Source organism: Schistocerca cancellata, chromosome 9, assembly GCF_023864275.1.
Source record: "Schistocerca cancellata isolate TAMUIC-IGC-003103 chromosome 9, iqSchCanc2.1, whole genome shotgun sequence".
Lineage (NCBI taxonomy): Eukaryota > Metazoa > Arthropoda > Insecta > Orthoptera > Acrididae > Schistocerca > Schistocerca cancellata.
Window position 1 is genome coordinate 21,222,626 of NC_064634.1, and position 26,735 is coordinate 21,249,360.

The window sequence follows — 26,735 nt, forward strand, 5'->3', positions numbered from 1 at the left end:
CAGCTCCCTCACCCCCTTTTGCTGCTCGGTGACTTTAACGCACATTTTCCCCTCTGGGGCTCTTTCAGAACCTGTCTGATTGTGTGCTTTTGGCTGACCTTTTCAATCAACTCAATCTCATCTGACTTAACACTAGAGCCCCCACGTCCTTTCCATACTCGATGCACACCTATTCCCACTTGGATCCCTCGTTCTGCACTGCCCAGTTCTCCTGTCATCTCGAGTGGTCCGTCCTCTCCGACACATACTCGTGTGATCGCCAAACAACATTTCCCCAGTTGTGATGACTGTGTAGAATGGCTTACAAATGTTATCCTTGTTGCTGCAGAACGTTCCATTCCTCACACTTCATCTTTACTGTGCTGTGTCCCAGCCCCTAGCTGGACTGAGGTGTGCTACGACACAGTTTGTGTGGAGACGTGCTCTCCGCATTTTTAACCATCACCATATGATGGCAAACTGTTTTTGTTATAAATATATGCGTGTGCGGTGTCATTGCAGCCTATAGCAACCTAGCTGGATTTTATTTACTAGTCCTTTTAACAGTTCATGCCACTCCCTCTTCCATCGTGTGAGCCAGTCTCTAGCGGCTCTTTGGGACCGAGGTCCATTCCCCAATTTCTGGCATGACTGTGGCAGTTGATGTCTCTCTGGACCTCCTGGAGTCCATTTTCGGCTACTGCTCTGGCAGCTTAACTTCCTGTTACTTGCCACTTCCCTGATGGATGTCAACCCTTCACCACCTTGGCTTCATGCGACAGCTCGTGTTCACCGTAGACTTCATTCGCTTCCCAAGGAAACTACTGTAGACGCGATCTGTCACTGTAAGTTTCTCGACCTTCACACAGAACTTAGTAATAGTACCTTTGCGTATATGATGGCTCTCGGACTGACTGTGACGTCGGGTGTGCCTTGACTGTTGGCACTGACAATTTTTTGGTATTGGCTTCCAGCACACTGCTCAATATTTACTGCAGAGCTCTTCACCCTATATCAGTCAACACAATACAGCTGCTTACACAGGCTTTTCAATTCTGTCATATTCTCTGATTCTCTCAATGCCCTTTAGAGCCTCTGTGTGCTGTACACAGTCCATTCTTTAGTGCAACAGGTCGAAGAAAACCCCCACTTGCTCACTCCTGAGGGAGATGATGTGATGTTCGTGTGGGTTCCCGGTCTCGTCGGTCTGATGGGAAACGAATCTGCTAATCCTGCTGCCAAGGCTGCATTCCTCCTACCTCGGCCAGCAAGTTCTTCCATTCCATCCTATTATCTCCGTGTTGCTGTCTGTCAGAAGGTGGTGTCACTTTCGTGTCACCACTGGTCTTCCGTTCGTGGGAACATGCTCCGGGGGATTAAACCTCTCCCAGAGGCTCGGCTGACCCCCTCTCGGCCCTCACGCCGTGAGGAGATCATTTTAGCTAGGTCACATTTTGGGCACTGTCATTTTAGCCATCATCATTCGTTAAGTGGTGATCCCTCACCACCTTGTGCTCATTGTCATCAACCTTTGATAGTGTGCCATTTCCTGACCGAATGCCCCCTTTTTTTTAACCACTTACATTCCAATGTATATTTGCCTTCTGAGTTATTGGGCATTTTTACGAACGACCCGTCGACCACGTTTTACTTTTTATCTGTCATAGCAGTATAGCAGTGGACATTATTTAATCTTTAGTTCAGGACCCCAGTGTGTCTACAGCGTATTTGTGGGCCTTTCTCCAAAAGGAAGTCCTTGTTCTTAGCTCTCTTTCCTCCCACTGACTGCGCTTAATGTGTAGTAATTTTTAATTCCTTTTTTTTGTATTACTGTGTTGAGGTTCTGACATGGGCACTTATGACCTTAGTTGGTTTTGCACTCTAAAACAAAACAAAACAGTCGCCAAACCAAACTAGGTGGAAAGATTTGTAACTGTCCCATGTTGCTGTGAATTGTAAAAGGAGATAATGATTAGTGTGTCACTGCCCACACAAGACAGTAGTTATTTTTTCTTACTTTATTATTATATTCTGTTATTTGTAAAAATGATATATTAATCCTAAATCTTGGAAACATATGTTATTTGTAAAAATAGTACCCTAATCTTAAATCTTGAAAACATATAAAGCAAATGATAATGTTATATATTTGAGAAAATAAGTAGCATGGAGGAACAAAGATGCACCAGGAAAGATGTAAATTTGGTAAAGTATAAAATAATGTCCATCCTTAGACCCAAGGTGAGCATGCTTATGTTATGACAGAAGGATATAGTGACTGCATGTTTCCTGAATGATCCACTGGATGTGCACTGTGTAACTGTGGATTTTCCATCTGAGCGTATATCTGCACGAGAACAGTTTGTCAACATTATGGGAGTGTGTTCTGTCAGAGTGACTAAGCATAGAGGAATAGCTGAGTTCATAGAATGAGATTTTCACTCTGCAGCGGAGTGTGTGCTGATATGAAACTTCCTGGCAGATTAAAACTGTGTGCCGGATCGAGACTCGAACTCGGGACGTTTGCCTTTTGTGGGCAAGTGCTCTACCATCTGAGCTACCCAAGCATGACTCACACCCCGTCCTCACAACTTTACTTCCACCAGTACCTCGTCTCCTACTTTACAAACTTCACAGCAGCTCTCCTGCGAACCTTGCAGAACTAGCATTCCTGGTAGAAAAGATATTGCAGAGACATGGCTTAGCCACAGCCTGGGGGATGTTTCCAGAATGAGATTTTCATTCTGCCATAGATATTTCACAGGAGTTACATTTTTTAAAAAGTGATATCAGTGTGAAGTGAAAATATAATTTGTTAATATAATTGAAAAACAAGATGGCTTTGGAGACATGAGTGTGAGCCATGCCCAGAACAGATATGCCCTCTGGATTAATGGCAGTTGGCCTGGCACACCAGCCAAACTGTGTGTGGTTTTTAGTCAGTTTTTCACACTTGTATAGGTGTCTAGCAGGATGGCAGTCCACAAGGCTTGTTCCTCATCTCTCTCACACACAAATAACTAAGATACAGCTACACAGAACAAAATTTGTAGTTTACAGACAAATAGTGCACAAAAATTTCTCACTATGGAGTAGTTGTTGATGTTTGGGGTGAGAGGAATGGCACCCAGACCGGAGTAAAAAGAAAAAAGTAATTGCCAAATTGTTCCCATCATTAGTGGAGCATACCACAGATGAAACAGAAAAAAATGAAGAAGGTTGTGTAGTGAACATCATGGAAACACTAAACCTCATAACTGTTTCTTGTAAATCCAAGTCATTAACTCATAGTCACTACCAAACTGCAAAGCATCTTTCAAAAACTGTGAGTCATGTCACTATTGCAAAATGCTTCTTGCAGCTCAGGTATTGAAGAGCATAAAAGAATGAGCCATTTGAAGATAAGTGGCTTAGAGGGGTCCAGTAAATATCCTCATTGGTCTGTGGAGCAGTGGTGGAAATGGCTTTCAGGAAATGTGTTGTCACACTGTAAAAGTGTTACTTATAAGGGGCGAGGTGAACCTAGCATGTGCCTGCAAATGCTATTTATCTGAGAGTCTTGTGGTTACAGTGGAACTGGTTGAAAATGATGTAATGGCCTGAGGGTGTTTTCACTAATTTCAGTAAAAACCATCAGCTTTCACTGACAAGAAAACAAATGAAAGTGTGTATGAAAACAGTTTATAGACGGCAAAGCACATGTTACACTATGCCAAATATTTGAATGTGGATATTTTTGGTACCTGCCTGTTAACACTATCCTTACAAAGGAAGAATTGTTGCATCATCATTCAAAGAAAAAGTCTGTTCAGTGCCTGAGTCTTACTCGTATTAAACGTTTTTGGGGTGTGGTAGAGTGTCTGTTGCATATCCGATAAAAAGAACTAATGAAGCTTCAGAAAAACCGGAAACAAATCTCATCTTCACAGTATCAAAGTATCAAGTAAGTGATAGGAGTTCTACATGCCATTAATCATATGACGGATATCTTTTGAGGGAAAAGTAGAATGTTTGGTGACTAGGAGTTGTACCAGTTTGTGTTGCTAGTGTAAAATGTTTCACTTAGAAATGAAAGTTAAGTTTTTTTAATAGTTTGACTCTGTTTCCTTCTTCTTTCAGATTGATCTCCTGAAGACCATATAACACACAACATTATTTCCATTGCAATAATTACCACTAGATTCCTCTTTGTTGCTTGTTGTATCTGTACTGGTCAACATTGTTGTTTATGATAAATTTATTGTGATGGTATGTAAAACACGTATACTCTGTTTCAGGAATGGCTTAATACGTAGAAATTATTCCACCAGCCATTTTCATTTCTCCATGATGATTCTTTCACTCTGAAATGGAGCCTGCAATGTTTTGAAACTACTTTGCAGATGAGAAGTTCCCCGAATGAATTTTCAGTCTCCAGTGAAGTGTGCACTGATTTGAAACTTCCTGGCAGATTAAAACTGCGTGCCAGGCTTTAACTCGAACCTGATGCTTTTTTTTTTTTCGGGCAAGTGCTCTGTGCCCAAACTATCCATCTAGGACTCATGATCTGTTCACTTCCTCATGAAAGGCAAAGTTCCTAGGTTTGAGTCCTGGTCGGACACACAGTTTTAATCTGCCACGAAGTTTCACATTGGAGCACACTCCACTGCAGAATGAAAACTCCATTCTGTAAGTTTTGCAAGAGAGAGTGTGTGAAATTTGGAAGGTGGGAGATGAGGTACTGGCAGAGGTAGAGCTGTGAGTTGTACTGGGACAGCTTATTCAGTAGAGCAGTTGCCCGTGAAAGGCAGAGTTTGCAGGATTGAGTCCCTCTCTGGCACACAGTTTTAATCTTCCGGGAAGTTTTATTTTCATAGTGATTTTGCTATTTTCTTAACTGATAATGTCCCAACTTATTACCTGTTGCAGTTTGCGGACATTGTGCCGAGCTCTGACTGTTGCTGCAAAAAACCTGTGTGGGTCGGTGCCACGTTCTCTGTATGAAGCCTTTTGTATGAGCTTTTTAACACAGCTGGACTATAATTCTCATCCAGTTGTAGAGGGAGCTATAAGAGAGTAAGTAATAACACTATTATAAAGACTTGAAGTGATCACTAAAAACTAAAGCATTTCTGTAGTGTACTATTCACTTAAGTATAATTTTATTTTATGGTTATCACTTTGGTATCTCAATCCGAGACCACATTGCTCATAAATGGAGTACGTAACCACTTACATGTACGGAGAATACAGTTACGTTCAATTTTTAAGACTTATTTAACATTGGCCTTTTAGCTTTTCATTGGTGAGAGCGATGTGAGTACTTTGAAGATAACAGTGATGCAAAGGTTGACATTATGTAAAAACCACAACAGTCTATGATTGCAGCTATTGTTTTTTTTGACTAACAGGTTTCATTTGTAGTGATCATATTGAGATTGACCTGCATTCTTGAAGTTAATAGAAAGGCAAGTACTTCAGGGATACAGATTAATCTGAAGATGGTCATTACAACTGAAACTGGTCATTGAATAAAACAGATACATACTTGCAGTTTTCAGATTTTATTTTTTCTTCTCCATGGCTCTTGACAAAACCGTTTGCTGTGTGCAGAATTTAATCGAGGAATAACTTTAGAATAATGATAAGTAAAGATATTAACTGTGTGGCTTATTTAAAAAAAAGTGTATTTTTGGATGGACATGTTACAGTTACCAACAGCCACTCTATGATTTGTTATTTGTCTGGATACATTTCAGGTGGTATTCATTTTCATGCAGAAGGGATTTTATAAAATATTTCTAGCATGAAAATGGGCAATGTGTGTTTATGTCAATGACAATGAATAAATAAGTGCTTGCTGTTAATCACTGCAAAATGCCCCACCAAAAGTATATATTGGCTGTGAGGTATGATTCACTAAAAAGCTTCAAAGATATGTCCTTTTCTCCACTTGCTTTTTTTTCCACAACTAAATTTTACACATTTTTATTTCCTTTCATTTGCAGTTGTACTCTTTCTATTTCTCACGAAGTTCTTATCTCTCTTTTATGCTGAGGGGGAAGTCCTGGGTCAAATTTAAATAATGCAAGGAGTAAATGAAGCAACTCACCACATACACTGCTGGGTGGGGTGAAGGGGGAGAGGGAGGCAGGGGGGGTAGTTGCAATGCCCTCAAGGACAAGGCCATTTTATTGTGTGACAGCTAGTTCATCATTGTAGGAGTATTTGATACTAAAGGCAGACCAAATGAAACTCGTCACAGCAAAGGGTGAGGAAACAGTCGTATCAGTTAATTACGTAGCCCCCTCTGCGGCAGCACACCTGCATATTCTCACGTGCAAATGATCGTGAAGTTGCCAAATGTCATCCTATAATATATTGTCCCAAACATCTTGCTCCATTTGTTGCAGTTTGTCAACGGTTCTTGCAGCTCTGGAGATTGACTTAAGTTCCCATTTCGCCATGTCCCGTATTTGTTCATTTGGTGAGAAATATAGTGATCTCGTCGGCCGGGGCAGTTATTATACACCACGAAGAGCACCTTGCATCACACTAGCCATATGTGGACATGCACCGTACTGCTGAAAAAGCACATTACCTTCATTTAAAAAAAAAATGACTATAACACAAGGATAACAACCTGATGTGCATTTTATTGGGCAGTACCCTACATTACCCTGCAGAAACACCAAATGTGACAGCAAGTTGCAGCTAGACTGTGGTGAGGTGTTGTATTGGATGAATTGGGGGATAATAAAAATAAGGCAGGAGGGGGAACGGTTGCCAGTGACTGCTAAGGAAAGGCAACAGTCACACAGGACGGGACTCTGGCGCCGGCAGACTAGCCCTGGTGTGAGAGAGCTGTGTGGTGCACAAAGATATGTGAGGCTGAGGTCAGTAGGACTGCAGGATCAAAGGGTGGAGTGCAAGAACAGTCCTCATTACAGTAGTTTGGAGAACACGATTTGGGTTGTGAGGTGGCAGAAACTGTGAAACAGCCACTGAAGTTTAACCTGCTGTTCTCTTGGGCATATTCAGCCACTGAGTGATGAAAGTTGCTCGTGCCCAGTACTCTGAGGTGGCCATTAATTCTGGTGGACGGCTCGTCGGTTGTCATGACCACGTAAAAGGTCGTGCACGAGCTGCAACAGAGCTGATTCAGTATACAACATTATTGCTTGCAGTAGTGGCTCTGCCTGTGATTGGATATACCTGTGAAGGAACTGGAACAGGATGTGTTCTGTAGGTGCACAGGACAGGTTTTGCACACGAGTCTTCCACAGGCGTGTGATGCGTATGTACAAGGATGGACCAGAATATTCTGTACTTTGGGTGGACAGTGGAGTACCACATAGGGGGTGAGACAGGAAGCATTGGGGGTAAGATGTTCCTCATTTCTGGACGCGTATATAGGTTGTCAAAGCCTTGGTGAAGTATGTCACTGAGTTGTTTGCTCTCCCAGCCAGTGGACTCCTTTCCTCCAACTGAGTCTTTCCCTTCTTCCTCCTTATCCCCTCATTTTTCCATCCAGTAAAATCCCTCACAACAGTCTAGCTGTGGACATGTGAATGTTTGTGTGTGTATTTTATACTAGTTTGCTGTGTAGCAAATTATTCAGTCTTGTTTATGCGTCTGTCTACCATTGTGTGGTTAGTTATTACCATTACTTTCTCCGTTATTTATCATTTTTCTGTTGTCTTTGATGTTTAGATTTTACATCACATGCAGCACATTATTTGGAGTACTCCAGAATTTCAATCTGTGCTATTTCTTCCATTTATTTCCTAGTTATTCCACACACAATGTTTATTTTCTTCGTTTGGGAGTTTTCTATATTTGTAGTACTTATGACTTTGATTTCCTATTCATTCAAATTGTGTTGGAATTTGCAGTGCTGTGCTGTCAGGTAAAAAAGACACTGGAAATGAATTAAACAGACAGTTGCCAGTACCTGCGAAAGAGAACTTGTATGTTTGTGTTGAAGGATTTTGGATCCGAAAAGGAACTCTGGATCCATTTATTCCACAGAAGGTAATAAATATTTGTAATACTCATTTTGTACTTTGTAATGTAACTGAACTATGGAAATCCAGGATGGAATGTAACAGTATTATGAAAAGGAAAGTTGCTGTCTTGTGTGTGTGTTTTTTGTCTTATTTTTGATGAGCACCTTGTCGGCCAAAACCTTATATTTTGACAGTCTTTCTGTTGTGCCTATCTGCAACTCAGCATCTCCACTATATAATGAGTGGTAATTTTTGTTTTCATTATTTTATTATAATGTAATTGGATAGATAAATTGGCGGTGGCAGGAGAACACAAATATAAAAGGTATTACGCATGCAGGCTTTCAGAGCCAGTGGCTCCTTTTCTGGCAGAATGGTTGAAGGGGAAGGAAGAGGGGTGAAGGGAAAGGACTGGAGAGGCTCAGGGAAAGGAGTGGAGTGCAGAAAAGTCACCCAGAACCCATGCCTGGGGAGACTTACTTCTAATTCCATCGAGTAAGTCTCTCCCAACCCAGTGTTGTGGGCAACTTTTCTGAACTCTGCCCATTTTCCTAAACCTCACCAGTGCGTTTCAATCACCTATCTTCTTTTCCCTTCAAACCTTCTGCGGGAAGGAGGAGCCACTAGCTCTGAAAGCTTGCATACGTAATACCTTTTATATTTGTGTTCTCCTGCCACTTGCTGAGCAGACTTTTTTAGATATCCAATTACATTATATTTTCAATTTGTACTTTGTAATTGCATATAAGTGCAGTTGTAGATACTTAACAACCAATGACTGATAAGTGTACACGGTCAGAATGGTATCAGGAGCTCAGGCGGGTATCCGGGAGGCTATTCTTACACATAAAATGAGAAATGCTAGGAATCAGAGAAAAATGGATTTATCCCCAAGAATTACCACTAAGGGGTGCAATATTCACAGAAACTGGCTATGGCTGTAGAGTGAACCACGCACGGTCCTGACTAGAAAGAGCATTTAACTGTCAGGAGGAGGACTGGTGTTCACATCCAGAGGGTAAGGAAGCTGACAGCAAGAGAGGAGCCGCTGTTGCGACCGCTACCTCGCCGAAACCTCGTCTACCTCAGATGGTGGCACCCGGTCTTCCCATTGGCGGGTTTATGGGGAAAGTTGACTTCTTTCAGTCAGCAATACTGTGGTGATGTCCCTAGCTCAGCATAATAGTGTGTGGGAGTCAGCCACAAGTACTGCAGAGTGGTTTAGGTAACTGCTCACGTCAATGGCTGAGGGTTAATTTACAAGATGGAAGTAGAATACAATACAAATGTTTACCATGCATAAGCACAATTCATGTTTTAATTGGTGTCTGTATTTATCAGCAGAAAGATATTAAGAAGTAGGAAGTTGGATGTGCCTGCAAGTCATGAGTATACTGGAAACATGAATTTGAGGGAAACATGTTTTTCTCATTCCAGTTGTGGCACATTATCTGTATTATCTAAAGAAAAGTGATGATTCTAATATAGTTTAGTAAAAAAAGTTATACTCACAGTTGTAATAATGCACAGAAAGTTCAGGTTGAGAATTAAGAATTATTTAGGAATAAAGCAGACAACTCACTGAAAGGCAGAAGCGCTGTGTCATCGATAGGTACACAAACAAAAGGTACAGAGCTTTGCTAGCTTTTGAAAGGGACTTACTTTTTCAAGCTTGTAGGGAAAACGTGCACGCAAAAAACACACACACACACACACACACACACACACACACACACACACACACACACACACACACACAGAGGAGGCAGGTGGCTGACAGCTGGGCTTGCAATTTCACGGACTAGGGCATGAGATGGCAGCACACAACTAGGCTAGCTAATGGGGGGGCCCCAAATTGGATGGGGGTACTGGGGCAAGAGATGGTGCACGCGTGCGCCCCCCCCCCCCCCCCCCTCCCCACACACACACAAACAAACAAACAAATTGGGTTTTTCCCCCTGCGGGTCTGGGGGTGAGAATAGGTCCGAGGTATTCCTGCCTGTCGTAAGAGGCAACTAAAAGTCTCTCACATCTTTCGGCCTTTATGTGATGGTCTCATGTAGGGTTTGACCTCTATTTCAGAGCGAGCCAATTTGGGAAGGGTGCCTTACACATTGCATCGTGTCCATTGTGCATTGAGATCTTTAGCCCACTTTCTCGTCGTGGTATTGCAGTCCAACTCGTCCTCCATCTCTTGAGTGAGGACACCTTCCTGGGTGCGATTTCCTCCACCCACTATGTAGTGTCGTTTTCTACACTGTCGATGACCGTGGAATTATTTGCACCTTATATCCAGCATGGTAGCCAGTCCGTTGTGGTGGGTGGTGGGGCCGCCATGTACCCTGTTGGTTGTACCCCCCTGACTACACAGGGATTGCTCTGCTGATGTCTGTGCCGTTAACTCCCCACATATGCCGAGGAGTAGACGCCCGTCACCCTGGGGCATCGGGACTCCTGGCAGTGGCCATCCTGCCAGGTGGCCTTTGTGCGGCTGGGTGGCACCCGTGGGGAGGGCACCTGGTCGGAGTGGGTGGCATCATGCAGGGTGACGCTCGATGAAGCGTACCACGTCATCACTCGTTGGTGATCAAACACCAGCAATCTCTAAGCATTCCGAGTCTCAGTACAATGCGAGGAAGTATGACCCTAAATCGTTCCCCTCTGTGGCCAGACCGTGGGAGGAATGTCAGGCTGAGGATGACAGCGAACCTTATTTGCCCCGGTATCTCGTATGTACGAGAGCTGATGGGGACTCTTTTGTCTTGATGAAGCCTCAGTTTTTTGTAGAGCATTTAGAGGACAAGTTTGGGGAGGTAGCATTTAGAGGACAAGTTTGGGGAGGTAGCATTTAGAGGACAAGTTTGGGGAGGTGGAGAGCTTGTCCAAAATGCGGTCAGGGTGAGTCTTGATAAAAACAGCATCCTCTGCCCAGTCATGGGTATTACTCACTTGTGACAAGCTGGGGGATGTTTCCATTACCATCACGCCTCATAAGAGCTTAAATATGGTCCAGGGTATTATATTCCACAGGGACCTCCTTCTGCAGTCTGATGACAAGCTGCACACCCACTTAGAGCGACGAGGAGTTCATTTCGTCCGACACATCAGTCGGGGTCCGAGGGATAATCACGTTGCCACCGGTGCCTTCAACTTGGTCTTCGAGAGTGACACAGTACCCGAGAAGGTCGAGGTGATGGTCTATCGCTGTGATGTCAAGCCATATATCCGTCCCCTAATTCGGTGCTTTAAGTGCTGGAAGTTCGGGCATGTGTCTTCCTGCTGTACTTCCAGCATCACATGTCGAGATTGTGGATGTCCGTCCCATCCCAATACTCCCTTTGCCCTGCCTCCCACATGTGTCAACTGTGGAGAGCATCATTCCCCTTGCTCACCAGACTGCAGGATTTTACAGCAAGAAAGGAAAACTGTGGAATACAAGACCCTGGACCGACTAATGTACACTCAGGCCAAGAGGAAATTTGAGTGCCTACATCCTGTGGCTATGACCTTCTCTTATGCCGCCGCTACGAGAACAGTTGTAGTCCCATCAGTTCCGCGTGTTCGAGTCAGTTCTCAGAGCTGGAAGACTACACCTGCCTTCTTGATGGTGGAGGGCATTTCCCTCCTTTATCACCTGCCTCAGGAGGAGCTCTTTCCCCCCAACCATCAGGAATAACAGTCCCCACTTCTCATCCAGAGAAGCGTACATCTTCTGTAGCTCCTCTCACTAGGAAGGGGCCCCTTGGGTCACTCCCTTCCCAGGTTTGTGCTAGTGGTAAAGATGACTCCCACTAGTGGCAGAAGTGCCCAAAAGCAGCTGGTCAGAGGGCTTCACGATCAGCCTCGGTGATGCTCTCCCAGCCAGAGAAATCCAGAATGAAGACCCCCAAGACCAAGGGGTTTGTGGTGGCACTCACACCACCGCTGAGGACGAGGTGGAGATTCTGGCTTCCACTGAGGACCTAGATCTCACTGGGTCCTCTGACACAATGGGTGTTGATTGCACAGGTACTCATCTGGTGGCAGTAGGTGACTCGGAGGTGTAGACTGCCTCCTTGCATGCTTCGTGCCTTCCCAGTCTCACGATCCCGTAATCCTTCAGTGGAACTGCGGTAGTTTTTTCCACCATCTGGCTGAACTACGGTGACTGTTAAGCTGTACACCTGCTTTCTGCATTGTCTTCCAGGAAACCTGGTTCCCGGCACTGCAGACCCCTGCCCTTCACTGCTACAGGGGATATTACAGGAACCATAGCTAATATAATAGAATGTCAGGTGGAGTTTGCGTTTATGTCCTGAACTTGGTATGTAGTGAACCTGTGTGTCCCTTCAAACTCCGGTTGAAACTGTGGCTGTCAGATATGGACGATGCAGGAAATAACTGTCTGCAGTGGATATGTGGATATCTCCCCCCAGATGGTGCGGTACCCCTGAACGTATTGGCTGCACTGATTGATCAACTCCCTAAACCTTTCCTACTTTTGGGAGATTTTAATGCCCATAACCTCTTGTGGGGTAGCACCGTAATTACTGGCTGTGGCAGAGATGTCGGAAATTTACTGTCCCAACTCAGCCTCTGCTTCTTAAATACTGGGGCCACCACACATTTCATTGTGGCTCATGGTAGATACTCGGCCATTGATTTATCAATTTGCAGCCCAGGACTCCTCCCATCAATCCACTGGAGAGCACATGACAACCTGTGTGGTAGTGACCACTTCCCCATCTGCCTGTCACTCCCCCAGCGTGTTGCCTACGGATGCCTACCAAGATGGGCTTTAAACGAGGCAGTATGGGAAGCCGTCACTTCTGCTGTCACCGTTGAATCTCCCCCACACGGTGTTATCGATGTTGTGATTGAGTGAGTCACTACAACGATAATTTCTGCGGTGGAAAAAGCGATCCCTTGTTTTTGAGTGTGACCCCGGCGAAAGCAGTCCCTTGGTGGTCACCGGAAGTCACTGAGTCAATTAAAGACTGTTGGCGAGCTCTACAGTGACATACGCGACACCCTTCCATAGAGCACCTAATAGCCTATAAGCGGCTCCGTGCCTGTGTTCGCCAGCTTATAAAATGACGGAAATGAGAGTGTTGGGAGAGGTACGTGTCGACCATTGAGTGCCATATGTCACCTTCCCAAGTCTGGGTGAAGATCAGATGTCTTTTTGGGTACCAGACCCCAACAGGTGTCCTTGGCGTTGACATCAATGGTGTGCTCTCTACCGATGCAGACGGGATTGCTGAGCACTTTGCTGAGCTCTACACTCGAGCCTCTGCATCATAGAACTACCCCCAGCCTTTCGCACCCTCGAACAATGGATGGAAAGGAAAGTCCTCTCGTTCACTATACGCCACAGTGAACCCTAAAACGCCCCATTTACAGTGTGGGAGCTCCTCAGTGCCCTTGCACATTGCCACAATGCACTTTCTGGGCCGGATCGGATCCACAGTCAGATGATTAAACATCACTCGTCTGACTACAAGCGACATCTCCTCGTCATCTTCAACCGGATATGGTGCGATGGTGTCTTTCCATCGCAATGGCAGGAGAGCACCATCATTCCGGTGCTAAAACCCAATAAAAATGCGTTTGATGTGGGTGGCTATCGGCCCATGAGCCTCACCAACGTTCTTTATAAGCTGCTGGAATGTATGGTGTATCGGCGGTTGGGTCGGGTCCTGGAGTCACGTGGCCTACTGGCTCCATGTCAGGGTGGCTTCCGCCAGGGTCGCTCTACCACTAATAATCTTGTGTCCCTCGAGTCTGCCATCCGAACAGCCTTTTCCAGGCGCCAACATCTGGTTGCCTTCTTTTTTGACTTACGTAAAGCATACGACACGACCTGGCAACATAATATCCTTGCCACTTTGTATGAGTGGGGTCTCCAGGGCCAACTCCCAATTTTTATCCAAGACTCCCTGTCGATCCGTACTTTCCTTGTCCAAATTGGTGCCTCCCACAGTTCCCCCCGTATTCGGGAGAATGGCGTTCCACAGGGCTCCGTATTGAGTGTATCTTTATTTTTAGTGGCCATTAGCGGTCTAGCAGCTGCTGTAGGGTCGTCGGTCTCCTTTCCTCTATATGCGGATGACTTGTGAATTTCGTATTGCTCCTCCAGTACTGGTGTTGCTGACAGCACCCACAGGGAGCCATTCACAAGGTGCAGTCATGGGCCCTAGCTCATGGCTTCCAGTTTTCAGCCGCGATGTCGTGTGTCACGCATTTCTGTTGGCGTAGTACCGTTCATATGGAACCAGAACTTTATCTTAATGATGATCCACTCACTGTAATGGAGACATATCGATTCTTAGGACTGGTTTTCAACGCCCAATTGACTTGGATACCTCACCTTTGTCAGCTTAAGTGTAAGTGCTGGCAGCACCTCAATGTCCTCCGCTGCCTGAGCAACACCCACTGGGGTGCAGATCGCTCTACGCTACTGCAGCTCTACAGAGCCCTCGTTCAATCCCACATTGACTACGGGAGTCTGGCTTACGGTTTGGCAGCACCCTCAGCGTTGCGTTTACTCGATCCAGTGCTCCACTGTGGCATTCACCTAGTGACGGGAGCTTTTGGAATGAGTCCGGTGACAAGTGTCCTGGTGGAGGCCGGAGTCCCTCCATTGAAGGTTAGGCATTCACAACTGCTCACCAGTTACGTTAGACACATTTGTAGTTCTCCTGTCCATATGAATTACCATTTCATTTTCCCAACCACAGCGGTTCATCTCATGCATCAGCGGCCCAGCTCAGGGGTTACGTACGGTTCGCTTCTGGTCTCTTGTGTCTGAACTGGAGTCCTTACCATTACCACCTCTCCTCGAGGTCCATTCACGTACACCTCCATTTTGTACACCTAGGCCACAGATCATTCTGGACCTTTCGCACGGCCCTAAGGACTCCGTAAACCCTGCGGTTCTCCGCTATCATTTCCTCTCAATTCTCGACACGTACCGGCACCGTGAAGTGGTTTACACCGACGGCTCGATGGCTTATGGTCACGTAGGCTTTGCGTATGTCTGTGGAGGACGTATTGAACAGCACTCTGTGCCAGATGGCTGCAGTGGATTCACTGCAGAACTGGCAGCCATATTGCGTGCTCTCGAGCACGTCTGCTCATGCCCTGGTGAGTCAGTTCTCCTGTGTACTGACTCATTGAGCAGCCTACAAGCTATCGACCAATGCTACCCTCGACATCCTTTGCTAGCATCCATTCAGGAGTCCATCTATGCCCCTAGAACGGTCCCTTTGTTCAGTGGTGTTTGTGTGGACCCCCGGAACCTGTCGGATCCCAGGCAACAAACTTGCAGACAGGCTAGCCAAATGTGCTACGCGGAAACCGCTTCTGGAGATGGGCATCTCCGAAACTGACATGCGTTCTGTCTTATGTGGGAGGGTTTTTCGGCTTTGGGAGACAGAATGGCATAACAGTACGCACAATATACTGTGTGTCATTAAGGAGACTACAAATGTGTGGAAGTATTCCATGTGGTCCTCTCGCAGGGAATCAGTTGTCCTCTGTCGGCTCCACATTTGGTCATATGCGGCCAATGTGTGGCTACATCCTCGGTTGCGAGGACCCACCTTGGTGTCGCTGTGGCTCAAAATTGACGGTTATTCACCTCTTGCTGGACTGCCCACTTTTAGCCGCTCTGTGGCGGACTTTTAACTTCCCCAGCACCCTACCTTCAATGTTGGGTGACAATGTGTCAACTGCAACTTTAGTTTTACGTTTTATTCGTGAGGATGCGTTTTATCATTTAATCTAAGTTTAAGCACGTGTCCTTTGTCCCTCTGTGTCCTCCACCCTAGTGCTTTTAAGGTGGAGGTTTTAATGTGTTGCAGATTGGCTGGCTTCTCGTTTTTATTCTCATCGTCAGCCAGCCAAGGCAATCTGCTCTTTTGTTTTGATCTCTTCTACATGTTTCTTACCTCTCTCTATGGTTTTCTTGTCTGATTTTGTTCATTTTAGTGTTTTTTTGTCCTTCTGTCATTTTTGTGGTTTTTCTCCTTTATTCCAGCTGTGTTTTGTAGGTCTTGATTATTTTACTCCCACCCTCGTGGAATTTTTTTAATCAGAACGAGCGACCAGTGACCTAGCAGTTTGGTCTCCCCCCCCCCCCCCCCTTTTAAACCAACCAACCAACCAAAATTGCTTTCTTTTGGGGGGGGGGGGGGGAGCAATGAATTATCTTGGATTTAGATGAGGAAGGTTATGGGAGTGAAGGATGTGCTGTAAGGATAACTCCCATCTCCACATCTAAGAAAAGCTGGTGATGGTGGGGAAGATCCAGAGGGCAAGGTTTGTGTAGCTGCTCAGCTGTGTGCCACCTGCCTCCTCTACCTGCACTCCTAGCCAGCCCACGGGCGGCTCCCCACTCTGCCACGAGCTGCTAGACGCTTCCACCACAACTCCCTCTCAGCCTCCCGCCTCTCTCCATCCCCCACCCCACCCCACCCCACCTTGCTCCATACAATCACCATGGGCCATTGACTGAGAAAAATATAGGGAGGCAGGTGTGCGTGCATGTGTGTGTGCGCGTTTTCCCTAAAAGTGTGAAAAAGAAGTGCATTATGAAAACTAGCAAAGCTCTGTACCTTTTGTTTGTGTACCTATCGATGACTCATCGCTTCTGCCTTTCGGTGCACCGTCTCCTTTATTCTTAAACAATTTGATTACAGATCACTTGTGAGGTATGGTATTAAAAGCCTTTTGGAAATCTGGAATCAATTTGTAATCCCTTGTGGATAGCACTGAATGTTTCGTGTGAGTAAAGAGCTAGTTGTGTTTCATGGGAACAATATTTTCTAAATCCATGATGACTACGTGTCAATAGACCGTTCTCTTTGAGGCAGCTGTTCTCGATTCGAATTCTGGAATATTTACTTTATCATCTTTGTCAAGGAATTTTGGTAGACTGTGTTCAGTAACACTGCTTTAGTGGCACTGTCATCGATAGTACTTCCATTGCTGTCGTGCAAAGGAGGCATTGATTGTGACTTGTCACTAGCACACTTTACATATGAGCAGAATCTCAGCGGATCTTCTCCTAGGGTTTGAAACAAAACTTCACTTTGGAAAATATTATAAGCATCCTGCATAGAAGTCTGTGCGTCTGTAAAAGAGTGGTAATTTTGGCGATTTCTGAAAATTATTTTCAAAAGAATATACAAAGAACAGGTCCCACATACACAGGTCTGTTTCAGAAATACTTTTGCTACTCAAGAGGCTGTGTTCTACATTCCAAAGCTATGTAGACATGAACTGTTGACGCCTATGCCTGTTTTATCATCAAAAGGTTTTTGGTAGAATATAACATTACAAGATGGCTGCAATGGTAAGAGATGTAAGATGGATGAAAAACACCTCTGGATCATAATTAATGTGTAATGGGATCAATATGCTGCTGTAAAAGTAGAAAATGAGAAATATGACACATTAAATACATGCCAAGGAGTGGGACAGGGCTGTATTTTGTTGCTGCCAATATTTAATCTTTATTCGAAATATATCTTCAAAGAAGACCTTGAAAAAGTTGAGGAAGGCATTGTCTTTAATGGGGAGGAGCTGAACAATATCTACTACACTGACAATACTGCAATGTATGCTGACAACTTGAATAGTCTTCAGCATCTTGTATCCCAAATCAACGGCCTAAAACTCTACATTAAGTAAAACAAAATTAATTATCATCAGCAAGACAAGAAAGACATAACAGACTATCATCTAAACATTAATGCTAAATTTATTGAACAAGTAAAAAATTACACATATCTCAGCACTAACATTAACAACCAGTGGGATAACATGCAAGAAATTGAAATCTGCATTGAGAAGTCCAGAATAGCATTTTGTAAAATCATTAATGTGTTCAACAGCCATCATCTCCCAAACAAAACAAAACTAAGATATCTATGTTGCTATTTATTTCCCATCCTCTTCTGTGGAACTGGGACCTTGACTCTGAGGGAGATGATGGGCAAGCAACTTGAGGCATTTTGAGATGTGTCTGTACAGTCGAAAGCTAAGTGTGCCGTGGACAGGTAAAATTACTAACAATGGCATTCTCCCCAAAATGAAGAAAGGAGAGAGAATTGTAAACACATAACATGCAGAAAACTGTAATATCAGATCCATGTAATCAGAAATGGAAACAGAAACAAACAGCTGCAGAACACTCTTCAAGGAAAGATATCAGGCAAAAGAGGTTGAGGAGGAAGGAGGAGGACAAGAAGAAGAAGATGATGATGAAGAAGAAAGCACATGTATCCAGGACTAGAATTGTAGATACAAGTTTACCAGTGTAGTACAGATATTTCATGGAGCGCACAGTTTTTTTTATAGGCTCATTATCTGTCAGAGACAGCAAAGGACTTGGAGGAGCAGTTGAACGGAATGGATAGTGTCTTGAAAGGAGGATATAAGATGAACATCAACAAAAGCAAAACGAGGATAATGGAATGTAGTTGAAGTAAGTCGGGTGATGCTGAGGAAATTAGATTAGGAAATGAGACACTTAAAGTAGTAAAGGAGTTTTGCTATTTGAGGAGCAAAATAACTGGTGATGGTCGAAGTAGAGAGGAAATAAAATGTAGACTGGCAGTGGCAAGGGAGGCGTTTCTGAAGAAGAGAAATTTGTTAACATCGAGTATAGATTTAAGTGTCAGGAAGTCGTTTCTGAAAGTATTTGTGTGGAGTGTAGCCATGTATGGAAGTGAAACATGGACGGTAAATAGTTCGGACAAGAAGAGAATAGAAGCTTTTGAAATGTGGTGCTACAGAAGAATGCTGAAGATTAGATGGATAGATCACATAACTAATGAGGAGGTACTGAATAGAATTGGGGAGAAGAGGAGTTTGTGGCACAACTTGACAAGGAGAAGGGACCAGTTGGTAGGACATGTTCTGAGGCATCAAGGGATCACCCATTTAGTATTGGAGGCCAGCGTGGAGGGTAAAAATCGTAGAGGGAGACCAAGAGATGAATACACTAAGCAGATTCAGAAGGATGTAGGTTGCAGTAGGTACTGGGAGATGAAGAAGCTTGCACAGGATAGAGTAGCATGGAGAGCTGCATCAAACCAGTCTCAGGACTGAAGACCACAACAACAACATAGTTTTTTTTGTATGCTCATTATCATACTTTTACAATAAAAACAAAATATTTTTGGTGCAACATTAAGAATTGGTAATCACTCAAAGAAGACAGGTGGTTTTAAATAATGTATTAGTAGTAACATGGTATTTCCATGTTACATGCGGTAAATATAATGTAATGTGTTGCAAGTGAGTTGTTTGTAAATGTTTGGTCCGTGCATTAAGGCTCTCTGTAATTTACTGAGATTGCAGAAAGGATCGCATCACTACATTTTGTTGTTGTTGTTGTTGTTGTTGTTGTTGTTGTTGTTGTGGTCCTCAGTCCAGAGGCTATTTGATGCTGCTCTTGATGCTACTCTGTCCTGTGCAAACTTCTTCACCTCTGAGTAACTATTGCAATCTACATTCTTCGGAATTCTGTTTAGCGTATTAATGCCTTTGCCTGTACGATTTTTACCCTCTGCACTTCTCTCCAATACTAAATTGATGATCCCTTGATGCCTCAGAATGTGTCCTACCAACTGAGCCCTTGTACTAGTCAAGTTGTGCCACAAATTCCTCATCTCCCCAATTCTATTCAGTACCACCTCATTAGTTATGTGATCTATCCATCTAATCTTCAGCATTCTTCTGTAGCACCACGTTTCGGAAGTTTCTATTCTCTTCATTTCTGAACTATTTATCGTCCATATTACACTTCCATACATGGCTACACTCCATACAAATACTTTCAGAAAAGACTTCCTGACACTTAAATCTATACTCGATGTTAACAAATTTTTCTTCTTCAGAAATGCTTTCCTTGCCAAAGCCAGTCTACATTTTGTATCCTCTCTACTTCGGCCATCATCATTTATTTTGCTTCCCAAATAGCAAAACTCATCTACTATTTTAAGTGTCTCATTTCCTAATCTAATTCCCACAACATCACCTGATTTAATTCGATTACATTCCTTTATTCTCGTTTTGGTTTTGTTGGCGTTCATCTTACATGCTCATTTCAAGACACTGTCCATTTCCAAGTCCTGTGCTGTCTCTGACAGAATTACAGTGTCATCGGCGAACCTCAAAGTTTTTATTTCTTCTCCATGGATTTTAATTCCTACTCCAAATTTTTCTTTTGCTTTCTTTACTGATTGTTCAATATAGGGGTTGAATAACATCGGAGATTGGCTACAATCCTGTCTCATTCCCTTCCCAACTACTGCTTCCCTTTCATGCCCCTTGACTCTTATAACTGCCATCTGTTTTCTGTACAAATTGTAAATAGCCTTTCACTCCCCGTATTTGACCCCTGCCACCTTCAGAATTGGAAAGAGAGTATTCCAGGCAACATTGTCAAAAGCTTTCTCCAAGTCTACAAATCCTAGAAATTTAGGTTTGCGTTTCCTTGATCTACCTTCTAAGTTAAGATGTAGGGTCAGTATTGCCTCACGTGTTCCAACATTTCTACGGAATCCAAACTGATCTTCCCCGAGAATGGCTGCTACCAGTTTTTCCATTCGTTTGTAAAGAATTTGTGTTAGTATTTTGCAGCCGTGACTTATTAACCTGATAGTTCAGTTATTTTGATACCTGTCAACATTAGCTTTCTTTGGGATTGGAATTGTTATATTCTTCTTTAAGTCTGAGGGTATTTCACCTGTCTCATACATCTTGCTCACCAGATTGTCATGGCTGGCACTCCAAAGTCTATAAGTAGTTCTAATGGAATGTTGTCTACTTCTGGGATCTTATTTTGTCATAGGTCTCTCAGTGCGCTGTCAAACACTTCAACTACATCCTCTTCCATTTCCATAATATTGCCCTCAGATACGTTGCCGTTGTATAGGCCCTCTATATTCTCCTTCCATCTTTTGCTTTCCTGTCTTTGCTTAGAACAGGTTTTCTGTCTGCTCTTGATATTCACAGATGTGGCTCTCTTTTCTCCAAAGGTCTCTTTAATTTTCCTGTATTCAGTATCTATCTTACCCCCAAGGATATATGCATCTACATCCTTACATTTGTCCTCTAGCCACCGCTGCTTAGCCATTTCGCACTTCCAGTTGATCTCATTTTTGAGACATTTGTATTGCTGTTTGCCTACTTCATTTACTGCATTTTTGTATTTTCTCCTTTCATTGATTAAATTCAATATCTCTTCTGTTACCCAAGGATTTCTACTAGCCCTTGTCTTTTTACTTACTTGATCCTCTGCTGCCTGCACTATTTCATGTCTCAAAGCTACCCAGTCGTCTTGTACTGTATTTCTCTCACCCATTATTCTCAATCATTCCCTAATGCTCTCTCTGAACCTCTCTACAACCTCTGGTTCTTTTAGTTTATCCAGGTCCCATCTCGTTAAATTCCCACTTTTTTGCTGTTCCTTCAGTTCTAATCTACAGTTCATAACCAATAGATTGTGGTCAGAGTCCACATCTGACCCTGGAAATGTCTTACAATTTAAAACCTAGTTCCTAAATATCTCTCTTACCATTATATAATATATCTGAAACCTTCCAATGTCTCCAGGTCTCTTACATTTATGCAAACCAAGTGTTAGCGATGATTACCGTATTTACTCGAATCTAAGCCGCACCTGAAAAATGAGACACGAAATAAAGGAAAAAAAATTTTCCTGAATCTAAGCCGCACCTGAAATTTGAGACTCGAAATTCAAGGGGAGAGAAAAGTTGTAGGCCGCACCTCCAAATCGAAACAAAGTTGGTCCATTGTAATATGAGACACAATTTAGGCCGAATGAATGACGATACAGCTACAGTAGTTTGGTTCGAGTCGTAAGCTTAGCAGTTAAGCTTTACCACGTAGCTATTGCTATGCGTCAGGCGCTCCGTCCGTATTTATACGGGTGCCCTTCCTTTTTCACGTGCTTCGTCTGGTTTGAATCGATTGCTTATTTTGCTTTGATCTGATAAGTGCCGTTTTCTTTGTTATAGGTGTTTGTGTCAATCTTAAGCTGAAAATGCATTACTGCAATGTGTCATGCATTGTTTGTCGCATTCTGATAGTGCGTGTTTACGGCCTGTCGCGGCTCGCGGCATGGCTTGCTTTTGTGCACGCTACCGCCGCGTAAAAAAAAGAGAGAGAGAGAGAGAGAGAGAGAGAGAGAGAGAGAGAGAGAGAGAGAGAGAGGAATCGTCTCATTAGCGAAACAATGGCAAGAGACTGCTATTTGTTGTTACTTACACTGCTGCTTTCTTTGATAATGATCAACAAGAATCAAATAATAGACTGCGTATGATAGAACATGTTCTGAACGAGAGTTGGGCGGAAATTTTTCTCCGTTTGAAAAGCTTTGCGGCCGCTTCTTTATTACATCAAATTCTGCACAGAAATTAGAGTCATCTTAGATTTAAAAATCTAGTTACTTGCCGTGCTTCATTTCTGACTATATCACTATTAGGCATAAGAATAATACGAATATAAACATGACACGATACGTACATTCTTCCGCGTTTGCTGTTGTCTCACTCTACTCTAGTTTCGTAGTTTATTTGGCAGACAGGATTTAAATGAGATAGCAGCAAACACGAAAGAATACATGGCAAAATGTTTATATTCGTATTATTCTTATGGTGAATAGAAAACTGTATGTGATTCAAATTTCATCAGGTTCCTATTCGCAACCATCTCTTCTCACAGATAGGAAAAAATTCAGAACGTAGAGTTGGCCATATTGACAAACATCCCAAACAGTCTTGCCAGTCAGATTTTCGTAGTACACTGAAATTGTGCTACATTCGAAGATGAACAATACGGAATTTGTATTTACTTCTTTGGATAATGTATGAAAATGGAGTGGTCGAAACTTGCGGCGGAGAAAAAAAAGCTCGTCTTCAACTTTTTTTTTAAATTTATTTACTGACGCAGAGGTTTTGGCGCCAGTATTTATCTTTGTGCTTACAAAGCATGCATGCGTAGCGCTACATATATTCGACGGCAGACGTTAGTTGTGGCGGCATGTACCAACATTTTTCATAACTTCCGCTTGCTTTGCACTCGATTCTAAGCCGCAGGCGGTTTTTTGGATTACGAAAACCGGAAAAAAAGTGCGGCTTAGATTCGAGTAAATACGGTAAGTTAGTCTATGTGCAAAATTCTACTAGGTGGTTTCCTCTTTCAATCCTTACCCCCATTCCACATTCACCTACTACTTTTCCTTCTCTTGCTTTTCCTACTATCGAATTCCAGTCCCATGTGACTATTAAATTTTCATCTTCCTTCACTATCTGAATAATTTCTTTTGCCTCATCATACATTTCTTCAATGTCTTCGTCATCTGTGCTGCTAGTTGGCATATAAACTTGTACTACTGTTGTAGGCGTCGACTTCGTGTCTTTCTTTGCTACAATAATGGGTTAACAATGCTGTTTGTGATAGCTTACCCGTGCTCCTATTTTTTTATTCATTATTAAACCTACTCCTGCAGTACCCAGATTTGATAATGTATTTATAACCCTGTATTCACCTGACCAGAAGTCTTGTTCCTCCTGCCGCCGAACTTCACTTATTCCCATTATATGTAGCTTTAACCTATCCATTTCCCTTTTTAAATTTTCTAAACTACCTGCCACATTAAGGGACCTGACATTCTAAGCTCTGATAAATAGTACGCCAGTTTTGTTTCTCCTGATAATGACATCCTCCTGAATAGCCCCTGCCCGGAGATCCGAAGAGGGCAGTATTTCACCTCCATAATATTTTACCCAAGCAGACACCATCATCATTTAACCATACAGTAAAGCTGCATGCCCTCGTGAAAAATTACGGCTATAGTTTCCCCTTGCTTTTAGCCACTCGCAGTACCAGCACAGCAAGGCCGTTTTGGTTAATGTTACAAGGCCAGATCAGTCAGTCATCCAGACTATTGCCCCTGCAACTACTGAAAAGGCTGCTGCGCCTCTTCAGGAACCACACGTTTGTCTGGCCTCTCAACAGATACTCCTCTGTTGTGATTGCACCTAAGGTACGGGTATCTTTATTGCTGAAGCAAGCAAGCCTCCTCACCAATGGCAAGGTCCATGGTTCATGGGAGGAGGCGATCACTACATGTGATGAATAAAATATTGAAGTGCTAAAAGGCTTTACCTATGAGTCATTTCTGAGCCTGCCCATCATGGTTGATGTTTTCTGTGGGATTTGTAATTTCTCACTGATGTACAGTGCTCTTTGTTAAATAACAATGTCCTTCAAAATATGCTGTAATCTAACAATTACTGAATGTAGAAGCTCTAAGAGCTATCCACATTGCGTTGTCCTGTCCTTTCCTATTGGAAAATCTCTTCCTTTTTTACATGCCATTAACATATGGTGGCTTAGTGAGGTGCAAGATGAAGTGGTGCTTGAAAGAGAGTGTTATCTGATCCTTGCCTTTTGTGGTCAGGTTAGCATCCTTTGTGACATGTTTTGCATATGGTCATTGTAGGCCCTTTGATTTAACTCAACTTGTGTAATACCACAAGGACAGTAGGTTCAGTTATGAAGCATCAAAAGTTGTTGTATGTAAACTTTGTACTGTACTGTAAATCCTGTGCATCATTGCATAACCATGTAGTCTTCGATGATTTCATCCATTTTCTTAGTTATCCATTGTTCATTCACCAGTTTCATCAGTGGGCTATAGTTTAGCAGCAGTTCTATTTTGTATTCACGAGTAATGTAGAGTGTACTTTGTACATGTATCTTTAATCTGTCTGTATTGTATTATTGTTTGAGTCTCTCATTTAGCTGTTTCTTGTTAATTCTGTCCAACAAACCCAGATTGTGTTGAAACAGTTCAAAGAAGCACCTTTTATTGCACATTAAATTCAAGGTGTGCTGAATTGTATCATATGAAATTGTCTTACTAATTTTTTATTTTATTCTTTATATCTTAGGATAATATATAAAGTTAAGCGAAGTCAGCCACTCACTCATAGCACATCGATGCATGGAACACAGAAACATATATTTCTCCATCCAGGATTTTCAAATATTGTTAACTATGTTAGAATAAAACATACTGATTTTATAGATCTTTAAATATTGTAAATTTGATGACTATAACTTTGGCTTTCAGTACATATTGACAGAATCTGTTAGCCGCAATTTGCGAGACCTGGCACGTATTGTGTCTTTGGGCCAACTGCCTGTGTTGCTGCAAGGTGACACGTCAGTTGGCAAGACGAGTATTGTGACATACTTGGCTCAGATAACAGGTCACCACTGTGTGCGAATCAACAACCATGAACACACAGATCTGCAAGAATATGTGGGTTCTTATATTGCTGATGCTTCTGGATCACTAGTTTTCAGAGAGGGTAAGTTTAGACTTTGTTAAAAAGAGATTTCTTATATGTTTTCTGTTCTTTGAATCCTTATCTGTTGTTAAGACATAAAAATTTATACAAGTGCTGAAACCAAATGTTCTCAGTGTTTGAGCAACTGTGTGTGTGTGTGTGTGTGTGTGTGTGTGTGTGTGTGTGTGTGTGTGTTTGTTTTATTTGTACTCTAGCTCCATCAAAGAATTTATCCTGAAATCTGGAAAGTTTCCTCTCTCTTTTGCTTGTGCATGACGGTGACTTAACACTTCTGCTGTTCGGTGAGTGGTCTCCTTCACGCCTCAATTATGTACGTTCTCCCAGAACTTAAGTGATGGTTATACACTGATAAAAATTGCAGAGAATGTAAAATAAACTTCATTGTTTTTTTTCCATATGTTGTAAGTGTTCTGTATGACTCCCCTTGATCATGCAGACAACATTTAAGCGCTAAGCCATTTCACACCGCATTCAAGCATATGCAAAGCCACTGATGCGAGTGCATTAGAAATGGGCATTTTGTGTTCCAGAATTGTTTCCGGCAAAGGAGGCACATACACAAGTTGTTTCTCATAACTCTATAAAAAGGAAACCATAGATGTTAGGTCCAGGAATCTAAGTGATCAAGAGCAGAACACTGTGTTGTCCTGTCCTGTTTAACTGGTCCAATGGCATGGAAAATGTTGATTTAATAATATGTGACCCTCTATACCCAAGTGTGGGGGAGCTTCATCTCTCTGAAAAATGTGGTCTTTAGAATATGTATATCATGCTGTGGCATCAGCAGGCATTTGAGAATGTCCAGGTAAATGTTTGTTGGAACACTTAGCTCAGTGAAGAGAAATGGGCAGTAAAATTTTTGTGCTGACATCACACAGAACATGTTAACTTTTGCTGAGACGTGCTGATGTTCAGCAAATATTTGTTTGTGCATGGCTTCCAGTGTTGAAGCAGCATACTAAAGCATTTGACATAGTCCTTCTGTTTCAGTTCCTGTAAATTTTGAACTATGTACAATGCCATTTCCTGTTTTGTTTTGAGAACACTCCAAATCATTGTGAAATTTAAAGCTTTACTGGTGTCTAGAGTCCCATGAAATTTCAGGCAAACTGCTGGTTATCAGTAACTTCCTGCCGTGATATATTGGTGCAGTCTTCTGGTTATTGTCAGCTGTGTTCTGGTGACAGTACACTGGGTTCTTCTATTTAAAACTGCTCAAACACAGGCCCGACATGTGCATGGTGGACCCAGTTACAGACAACTGCTGTGTAAGAGCACGTGAACACCCTAACATTCGACACCTTGTGGATTTATTGGTTATTTTTCTTTGAATGCTTTTAAACATAACATAGATGCTGCAACCTGAAAGATA

General features: G+C 42.9%; 1 protein-coding gene across 1 annotated transcript in view; it reads left to right on the top strand.

Moving 5' to 3' along the window:
* The window catches only part of LOC126100725 (midasin-like), a 229,874-nt gene that overhangs the window by 99,516 nt on the left and 103,623 nt on the right, over positions 1-26,735 (top strand). Inside the window, exons 17-19 of the mRNA XM_049911344.1 lie at positions 4,888-5,034; positions 7,854-7,992; positions 25,123-25,363. Coding sequence (XP_049767301.1) covers positions 4,888-5,034; positions 7,854-7,992; positions 25,123-25,363 — 527 coding nt within the window. The remainder of the gene's footprint in view (positions 1-4,887; positions 5,035-7,853; positions 7,993-25,122; positions 25,364-26,735) is intronic.